The sequence below is a fragment of the Danio aesculapii genome, chromosome 8 (genome assembly GCF_903798145.1).
Source record: "Danio aesculapii chromosome 8, fDanAes4.1, whole genome shotgun sequence".
Classification (NCBI taxonomy): domain Eukaryota; kingdom Metazoa; phylum Chordata; class Actinopteri; order Cypriniformes; family Danionidae; genus Danio; species Danio aesculapii.
The window spans coordinates 19,902,257-19,913,003 of NC_079442.1; the positions used below are offsets into that span (position 1 = coordinate 19,902,257).

The following is a 10,747-nucleotide window of genomic DNA, read 5'->3' on the forward strand; positions in this document are numbered from 1 at the left end:
GGGGAAAACCACTCATGCTCAACCGCTTATTTCACGAAAAAATACTGTATGATATTTAATGTAAATTATTGATTCTTCAATATGTTATTATGGAAGACACTTCTCGACTAATGAAGGTGGACGTTTGACCGATGGTCTGTGAACTGCGACGGAAGGACGATGAAGAGACTTGGCTCTATAAGCCTTGAACTGCAGTTTCAGGACATTAAATACTGTGATGAATATGAAAGTTGTATTTGCTTGTTCTTAGTTGGCACTCTCGGATGTGTAGTTCTCATTTTTTTCAGTTCCAATTCTCAGTTTTTTTCTTATTGTACAGAAAGAGGATAATGTTTAATATATATAGTATTTAGGTGGTGGATTTATGGTTCAATTCGTAGTGTGGGGTTGAGTCAGTTGGGTTGAGAGGGTTATTGTGAAGTGCCTGGTGCAATAAAGGACATTTAAGAGTGTATTGTTTTTATTTTTGCAAATCAACATACTCAAAAACACACTTTTTTTTTTTTTTTTTTACACAGCCTTGTTTGAATGAAGGGCATCCAGACCTGTTCCTGAAGGGCTACTTTCTTGCAGAGCATAGCTCCTACCCTAATTAAACAAACCAAAAAAAGCCAGTTAAGGTCTTCAGGTCTAGCTAAAACAAACTTTTAGACAAATACATTGGATTAGTCGGATCTTAAAACTGCTGGATATTGATCCTCGAAGGGCTTGAACACCAGGTCTAAGGTCAATCCCAATTGGCACTCAACCAGGCATTTTCAATCTTGCTTCTGGATGGCCAACATCTCAGTTTTAGCTTCAACCAGCTCCAACACTTTTGTCTATATGTTTCTAGTGAGTATGCAGACCTTGATTAGCTGGTTCAGGTTTGTATAATTAGAGCAGTGGTCCTCCAGGAACAGATCAGGGGTACCCTTGTTGTGAGGGCAGAGTTTGTGGAATGGCACTAGGGCTGCTTTCCACTCCACTTTGATATGCACTTGCCAATTTTCTTAAGCGCTTCCATTTACGAAAATTTATATCACCATTCCACTTCAACAAGTGAAAGAGGGAAGTTTACATGAACAGACCCCTCAACTATCCATTTTGAAGAAGGGAGCAAGTTTGCTTCATTCAGTGTGTAGGCTGCATTCCCATTCCAGTCCAATTTTGTATGCCCTTCACTTACTAACTTCCCTTCATCTTATTGCCTTAAAGGGAAGTTTGTAAGTTAGACACTGGCCTCCAGGTCTGAGTTTGCCCATCCCTGCCCTAAATCCTTAAGCAACTGGGAACTATACTGTCCCAGAATGCAGTAAGTTCTGGAGTGGATAAATGAAGGTGCCTCGCTTTCCTAGTCAAAATCAAGGGTGTCCATGTAAGCTTCCCTCATTCCATTGATGAAATGGAATGCACTTGAAAATGAAGGCAGAGATTCCCCTGAGGTAACAAGGTTTGAAAGTGCAGCCCTAGTGCCCAGCACCTATATGTCTCACACTGCAATGCAGTTGTGACATCACAACAGCAACATGCATTTACTTCCTAATAGTTTAAAAGTGCTCAAGGGCATTCATTGAAATGCATCTCAGGTGATCAGCCAGTAGTAGCCACTTGTGCAACGTAATCAATGACATATATCAGAGTAAGTTATTGAGTGTAAAGGCAAACGAATTTGTACTGGAATGCAGCCTAGGAATGCCAAAGAACATTAGATTCATCGGTGGGTATACGGTATGCCATGAGACTATAGCGGTACATACCTTAGGCCAGTGGTTTCCAATTCCAGTATTCTATTTGTGGCTATGCACCCAAGATAAGACAGTCAGGTAGAAGTCTGCTTGGAGACTGTCTCAAATCAGTCTCAGGTAAAATGACCAAAGAACACCATACAGTAGTGATTTGAAACTCTGGTCCTGGAGAGCCAGTCTCCTGCATAGTTTAATGCAGGAGTCACTACACTTGTACTATAGATTTTAGCTCTAAACCTAATCAAATACACCTGAACAAACTACTCAAGAAATTACTAGGGATCGTTGAAACTTACAGCCAGGTGTGTTAAAGAAAGTTGAAGGCAAGCCTGAAATGATTAACCAAAAAAGCAAATCGGCTAGTAAGAATGCTGGTTCTATGGCACACAAGATTGGAGACCAAAAGCCACCATTTAATTGCCTAAGACATGCTCCACGTGATCAAGTTCACATTATGGGTTTCCAATAATAAGTAATACCAAAGTCCCTTTAAGGCAAGTCATTTCACTCGGCGGCCATCTTTGAAACGCCTCAGGCAGTATGCTCGGGCATTCTGTTTGAATGAGGAAACATCAAATTCTCCAAAACAGTAAGCTTACGATTGAATTTTATATTAGGTATCACCAATAAAATTAAACACAGCTGTGTCTTTGGTTTCATTTCTAAACATCCAAATCACACAAAATCTGCAGAAACTCAGTCTGGTCTGAGCCTCTCCCCCGGAGAATCAACACTCTATAGCGTTCGATGATTGGCTCCTGTACTAGAAGGCGGGCTTTATTCGCCATATAGCAATCTATGATTGGTTCCTGTACTAGTAGGCGGGGCTTTGTTCACCACATTGACAGTTACACTTTTCCCTGTTCAAAACTATACGAGTGACATGTCTTGAGTATTCTATAGTCTTTGGTAATACAGAAAGTTTTATCTCTCCCTCATAATAAGGAAATCTCTGACTAAACTCTGCAGGACACTGGTCCTCCAGGATCAGTTTTGGTGATCCCTGCTTAGCGTCATCCCTAATCAAACACACCTAAAAAAAGGCCTTCAACATTTCTTGAAAATGACGATGTTTTTTTTTTTATTTGCAGTTTCAAACTTTATACGCATTTTGGCATCCCCATTAAGCATTTTTAATGTATTATTCAAAAATGTGCATAAAAATAGGTGGATGGAAACGTTTTCAGCCTATTACCTATTATGCTGAAGATCTCGATTAGCCTCTACAGGTGTGTTTGGTTAGGGTTGGAGCTAAAGAGCAAACACCACTACCTTGTTGTCATTGAATATTCATATAAAGCAAAACAACAGTTAACAAGTGGATCAAAAAACATTCATAAAACCTGTCTTTAATCAAAATGCGTACTGAGCAATACCTGTTTTTATCTTAGGACAACTTTTCGATCAACCTCAAATGTTGACTACTACAGTAAAGCTGAGCAAACTTGGCACCTAAGATCCACTTACCTGAGAGAATTTGGCTAAAGCTAATCTTCCCAAGACTGTCTAGTGGCACTGTAGAGCTTGATTAGCTTGTTCAAGTGTGTTTAATAAGGGTTGGAGATAAATGCAAACATCACTAAGTTGTTGCCAGTGAATACTCATATAAAGCCAAACAACAGTCAGCAAGTAGATCAAAAACCTTAATTGAAGCCGTCCTTAAAATCATGTACCCGTTCATGTCTTAGGACAACTTTTTGATCCATTTCAAATGTTGACTACAGTAGTATTAAGGCTGAGCAAACCTGGCATGTAAGGTCCACTTTACTGAGAAAATTTAGCTCAAGCTAACCTTCCCAAGACTGTCTAGTGTCACTGAAGACCTTGATTAGCTTGTTGAAGTGTGTTTGATAAGGGCTGGAACTAAAATGCAAACACCCCTAACTTGTTAATGAAAACGGAGCATACAGCCATACTTAACGTACGGCAAGGAGGTAAAATATGATCACTCTTTGCCTAATAAACATGGTCTACAAGAAAGTTTAGGTAGATAGCATGTGTCAAATTTTCTTCTAATGATGCATTAGATCACTGCACAAAACCTGAATATCTCACTAAACATTTGCTGATAAAAAAAAAAAAACGTTTCAACCCAATGAGGACAAAATTGCCACTTCCTGATAAACTGCCACCAAATATCAAAAAGACAAAGAGAATTTGCTGCGGTAGGAGAAAATAGTGTGGGCATTTTTCTTTTCTAAAAAATACAATAAATAAATGCATGGTAACAGCAATAAATGCATGGTGGTTTTTGGAGGTGTCAGACCACTCTTTGGAAGTGCAGCCGCTTAAGACTGGGAAGTAATAAAACTGAATGACTTTGAGGATAGATTGACCCTTTGATTTTAGAATGACCAAAACAAAATTTATAAAGTTTATAACATTGTAAAATGTGGTCGGTCTGCTGGTTTGTCCATTAATGCCATCCCATTGGACTGTTAAAACAAAATCACAAGACTTTATGCGTATGCTGGAATTTATTAGGTAAATGTGTTAGTTAACATCATAGTTTATGCAAATCTTGGTGATTCTATTAAGCAATTTTTAAGCGATAATCTAATCTGAATTTAAACTCTGAAAACTGGACACTGTTTCAATTCACTATAATCTTCTATGTGAAGCTGCTTTGACACAATCTACATTGTAAAAACCCTTTACAAATAAAGATGAATTGAATTGAATAAGCTTAAGTTTTGTCAACTTGCAAATTCCACTGCTGTCGACACCTTGTGCAATAAAAGTAACAGAAAAGGCATTTACTCCAGTTTCACTGCGCATGAGCAGCACATATTTTATCGGCGTGCATGTGAACAAGAGCAGGAGCAGTGCGTGTGGCACACGGGAATGGTTTTCTGCTTGCATGCCTCAGCTTGCTTTCACCAGCGTTGTTTCGGTTGCACATAGAGAATAAAAAACTTGCGCGTGCAAAATAAGCCAAATGTGATTGGCCCCTAACATCTTTATTCTAGGACTACCACTCTAAATTAATACATTTGCATGAAGTAAATTTTCTCTTTCAAAGCTTACTGGGGCACAGATGATTTTTACTGAGGCACCAGTTGTTGTTTTTTTGCACCGTCTCCTCGTGCCGCCCTTAGCAAGATGCCGCCCTGGGCAATCACCCATATTGCCCATGCCTAAATCCGCCACTGTCCATTGGTAATTGTTGATCTAATGTTAATTCCGCTTTAAAATGACTAAAAATGTCACTCTCATCACTTTCAGATCCACTATTAAAACCAAAAACACCAAAGTCAGCACTGCTAAACACACCGAAAGCACAAACGCTTCTCCAGACAAAGTCACTGAGAAAGATTTTAATTTTTTAATCAAGTTTTGATGCTCCTGACAAACCATGAACTGAAACCAAAGTAAGGATTGTAGTGGTATTTTGCTGAAAACAGAGGCAATGGGATACTGCGGTGATGTCTACAGTATCATAACAAACGAAACATGAATACAGTTGTTAAAAAAGTGCATTTTTTTGATGTTTAAATAGAAATATCATTCCTACGATGTTCACACACAGGGCATTTATCAGCAGTCTCCAATAGGACTCCAGAGAACCTTCATTTACAGCATGGTTAGCTTCAGAATTTCATCAGTCCTTACATAAAACAGAAATTCTTTGGGTTTCTTTTTTTTCTAAAAACAGGAAACACAAGTTAAGCGTTCTGCAGAGGCTCGATTCAGCTATTTTCACCAGAAGTTTTCATTCGCCGTTTAAACCTTAGTGCTGCTGATGTGGCCTTAAAGTGTTAAAACACACAAAATTACACAGTTCTGACAGCAAAACACTGACTTTTGTCCTTCCGCAGGATTTTATCGACTTGTTCTCGGAGAAATAAATGCAGCTGACAGTATTTTAAGGCTTCAAGTGTACTCAAATGCTTCAGTATACACTCAAAACCAAAGTACAATCAAAGCATTCAGTATAAGGCATGCATGCTCGTTTCCTCAATCTGTGCATATATGCCTCTATTTTACAGTTTCAAGCCCACAGTGAAGAATCTCACACACATACACACACAGATTTGAGAGTAATGACTGTGTAGGATGACAAAAACATAATTTAGGTATCCACCGATTTATAAACCCTCTCTTCATTACTTATATACAGTATTCATATATATATAAATACTTGTATGGATTTGTAATTTACACATAAACAAGGCAGATTAAAACGAGATTTAAAGTAATGTTTTATGACACCCATTCCTGATTTTCACTGATGTTTTGGAGGATCGTTCTCTTCATGATTGGCCCAGCCTTGATTTCGCAGAGTTAAAATAATAGAGTCATTGAAGGACGTTAGAAAAAGCGATGATTGTTTTTTGTTTTGTTTTTTAAGCGGATGAAACTGGAGTTGATTTCATTAGAAGATGAAACTCCCCAAGTCACAAAAAGACGATGTTCATAAAGCATTTGTTTTTAAGTCCCTGCAATATTTTAGCAAAAAAAAAAAAAAAAAAAACCGCACATAGTTGTTTGTGTGTCCCGTTCTTTTAAAGGGCATGAGCTACATAGCAACTGTTGAGGCAGAGATTGAAACTGCGGAGTCAGCAATTGTTCCCTTTTCTACTGAGATTGTTTACTGTTCCCTCTTTCACCTGGTCTCAGAGATGTGCCGTTTTGGGTTTCTCAGCTCCAGCTGGATGTTCCTGAGATGGAAGGTCGTATGATACCTTTGGGTGTGGGCTTGGAACCAAACCACGACATCTGAAAAACATACAAAACATCAGTCTCGACTAGTGCTTCAGTTGTTCAAAACTCTGGACACCTCATTTTGTTCGTATGTGAAGTTGAAAGCTTGATGATTTGGATTTTTTTTTAAAGGTGTCTCAGGATTGAAAACTGCAGCTCTAACATTGTAAAGCTAAGCAGGGTTGTGCCTGGTTAGTATCTGGATGGGAGACCACATGGGAAAACTAGGTTGCTGCAGGAAGTAGTGATGGCTACTTTTAGAGCACTGCTTAATGAAGGATCAAAACATTTACAAATCTTTTGTTTCGAATCAGTGGTTTCGGCATTCGTACCAAATTGCCAAGGTAATGCGATTTCAGTAAACAATGTCAAATCATGACAGTTTCAAAATGTCTTGAAAACTTTAACTCTTTATGAAACGAAAGTTAAGATTGTCAATTTTTTCCTACTTTCATGACATATATTAACTTGAAACTGTCCAGAAGTTAGAAAAAAACTAGGGTGGTTTCAGAGTTCGTACCAAATTGGCTTGGTAATGTGATTTCAGTAAACGATGTCAAGTCATAACAGTTTCAAAATGTCTCGAATATTTAAACTCGTCATGAAACAGAAGTTTAGTTTGTCCTTTATCCCCCACCATCGTGACGTATATCAACTTGAAAATGTCCTCAAATGAGAGAAAAAAAGTAGGGTGGTTTCAGAGTTTGTACTAAATTGGCAAGGTAATGGGATTTTAGTATACATGTCATGTCATAACAGTTTCAAAATGTCTTGAAAATTTTAACTTGTCATGAAACAGTAGTTAAGATTGCTTGTTTTTCTCTATCCTGACATACATCAACTTGAAACCGTCTTGAAATTAGAAAAGACAAGTAGGGCGGTTTCAGAGTTTATATCAAATTGGCAAGGTAATGTGATTTCAGTAAATGAGGCTTTATGTCATGCCAAAATGGTTTTAAAATGTCTTAAATTTGAACTCGTCATGAAACAGAAGTTAAGATTGTCTTTTTTTCCCTACTATCGTGACTTATATCAACTTGAAATTGTCCTAAAATGAGAAAAAAGTAGGGCGGTTTCAGAGTTGTACCAAATTGGCAAGGTATTGTGATTTCAGTAAACGAGGCTGTCATGTCCTAACAGTTTCAAAAGGTCTCGAAAAATGAAAATGAAAAATAAAAATTTAAACTAGTCATGAAACGAAAGGTAAGATCGTCCTTTTTTCCATCTATCATGATGTACATCAACTTGAAACTGTCCTAAAATGAGAAAAAAAAAAGTAGGGGGCAGTTTCGACAATTGTAATGTGAGCTCAGTAAACACGATTCTATTTTATGTCAGTTTAAATGTCTGGAAATTTTTAAACAGTTGTTAAAAGGAAGTTAAGATTGTCCTTTTTTACCCTCTATCCTGACTTATATAAACTTGATACTGTCCTGAAAAAAAAGGGTGGTTTCGGAGTTGGTACCAAATTGGTAAGGTAATGTGATTTCAGATAACATGATGTTAGGTCATGTCAAAACCTAAACTTATTTGACATGTCAAATTTAAACCTGTCATGAAACTAAATTTAAGATTGTACTTTTTCCTTTATCGTGACGTACATCAACTTGAAACTGTCCTGAAATGAGAAAAAGAAGTAGTAGTCTTAACTACTAAGAAGTAGTACCTAAGATTGTCCTTTTTTCCTCCATCGTGACATAAATCAACTTAAAACTGGCGATGCATGACTTTGTCCTTTGGAAACCAATTGGATTGTTGAAAGATGGGCATCGCTAAGTGCTAACAAAATGATCTTTCATTGACAAATTGATGAAAGACAGAGCAGAAACGAGAACACCCTATAGGCATAGCCCCATAGCCCCGCCCTAAAGGCATTCCATGTGACCAGAGTGAAGAAAAGTCGCTTTGTTTTGGTATTTGTTTAAAAATTCTGTGGACAAATGAGTTTACAAAATAATAAAGTACACATATACATGGTTTATAACAAACACTACTATACAAATGTAAAAATAAGAAGAGTAAGTTTAAAATTTTCTTTCCAATTAAAATTAAAATCGTTTGGCAGCAATCTCTAAGGGTGCTTTCACATCTGTAGTTCGCTTCATTTGGTCCGGACCAAGGGCAACAAACAATACATTGCAGCATTTTCTGCCGTCTTTGGGTCGTTTTTACACCACACTGCTGGCTTTGGTCCAAACCAGATGAAAAGAACCAAAATGCAGTCATCTGACAAAATCCACATCACTCATTGGCCAGATGTTGTTGAACGTATTTCCTAAACTGCTTTTCGATTGGTCAGAATTCACGTGCGGGAAAATGCCAATGGAACTCCCGCAAGTAAACAAACCAGCAGACACAAAATGTCGCTTTGACAAAATGTCACTGATTGTATACCTGCTCATAGTATACTATATAGTTTGATACATCACTTTAGACAAACCGTACATTTCGAGAATGAAGCGCGGCTGCGGCTGGAAAACAATGTTTTAATGCATCGCACGTCACTTCAGGAGGAGGAGTGAATTAATTTAGCTAAACTGCGACATGGTAATCTTGCTGAAATTTTACCAATGATGCATCAGGTAATGTTTTTCCCTCTCTCCCTCTCTCTCTGTTGGTAAACTGTCAACAACTATTTTTCCTCCACATTCCATAATGCACGGCGCATCGGCCTATGGCAGCTGGATTAGTCCAAAGAGGTGCAGAACTTTTTGCGGTTGGGTCTGTTTTAGTTCCGATCATATTCTCACCACAAACAAACCGCTCCAGGGTTCGGTTGAAAGCGTACCGAGACCACATCTTCAGGGAGGTCTCGGTACGCTTTTTTGGTCTGCTTTTGGTGCACACTCGAGTACGACATTCACACTTGCCCAAACGAACCGCACCAAGAGGGAAAACGAACTCTAGTGCGATTCAACCGAACTAAATACGGTAGGTGTGAAAGCATCCTAAAATTCACATGAATGACGCAGCTTCATTCAGACTGCAGCCCAGTGGTGAATTGCTGAACAGGTTTCATTGTTTTAACCTGATATCTAATCAACTAATTTAATTTTTTTTGCTATTTTATATAAACAAATTTATGATGTTTGTGTGCTTTTAAAAAATGATGTTAGACTAGGTTTATCCCTAGCAACTTCTAATCAAAACTTAAATAAAATTTAAGAAAAAACATAATAATAAATCAACCACAAATCATCCACTTAAGCCCGTTAATAGCAGCAGGGACTGAAGCGGTAGTGTAATGTAGCACAGTGATGTGCAGCGATTTCCTTGCTTTCCAGCACTGCTGCTGGCCTGATCTATAAATACCTGCCAGATGCTATTCCTGACCATGACACTGAGTGCTAATGGTTTGATTCAGAGCGTTGAGCCACATATCCTGACCCACATTGTTCTCTGCCTCAGCAGTGTGGCCTAGTTAGGGTGCGGAGGAGATGAGGCTAGAGAAGAACACCTTTCAAAATGTTGATCCTCCATCATACTTATAACTTACAGTTACACACCTTGTACTCCAGTGTCTGTTTGAGCATGTCCTCCTCTTCTTTTGTGAAATTCAGGAGCACAGAAACGGCTCTGATGAGCTGGAAAGCCTGAAGAGAGAAGCAGAAAGAGGCGAGTACTCATGGGAGCATTCATTCAAGTAGCAATCGAATCACTGCTACGTGCTTGTTAAAGTAACACCATTTTTTTTTTTTTGAAATAGACTGATTTTACAACTACTCTAGAGTTAACTAGATGAGTTTTACCATTTTTAATCCATTAAGCTGGTCTCTGGGTCTGGCAGGAGCACATTTAGCTTAGCAAAGATCATCGAAACACAAATTAAACAATGAAATCATAAGTCTAAGGCACATAAGTGAAAAAAAATCTACAAGCATTTATTAAGATGGCTATTATTTAAAAACAGCACCTACGCATTTCAGCAAAACTTGCCTTCAATAGGGTAACGTTACAAAAATGAAACAATATTTCAGAACTAAGAACTTTAAATACCTTTACTAATAAAGATGTACACACTCATTAATAAAGTTAGCTAAAGTTCAAGGAGTGTTCATGGGGATTTGTGTTAACACTAATCTCATGATATAAAAAACCCACTTATATGACTCAGTATTTGAGTGTATGGGTAAAAACTAGGCTAAAGCACCATCTGCTGTTAAAACTAAGCTCAGAATTCATTCAAGTGAGAATAATGGTGCATTTTGAAAATCTCTGAATTAATGCAGAATAGATTTCTTCTATGCATTTCATGTTCAATATTTCAGCTGTAATATGTGTCTGAAGAAGGTTTTCAAATGAACTCTTTAGAAGAA

At 37.9% G+C, this 10,747-nt stretch overlaps 1 protein-coding gene across 2 annotated transcripts in view; it reads right to left on the reverse strand.

Moving 5' to 3' along the window:
- Window positions 1–5,029: 5,029 nt before the first annotated feature.
- The window catches only part of golga1 (golgin A1), a 50,190-nt gene continuing 44,472 nt past the window's right edge, over window positions 5,030–10,747 (reverse strand). For both annotated transcript variants that reach the window (XM_056463391.1, XM_056463390.1), the window contains 2 exons: window positions 9,938–10,024; window positions 5,030–6,446 (listed from right to left, as the gene is read on the reverse strand). In XM_056463391.1, the coding sequence (XP_056319366.1) occupies window positions 6,369–6,446; window positions 9,938–10,024 (165 nt within the window). In that variant the 3' untranslated portion in view covers window positions 5,030–6,368. The remainder of the gene's footprint in view (window positions 6,447–9,937; window positions 10,025–10,747) is intronic.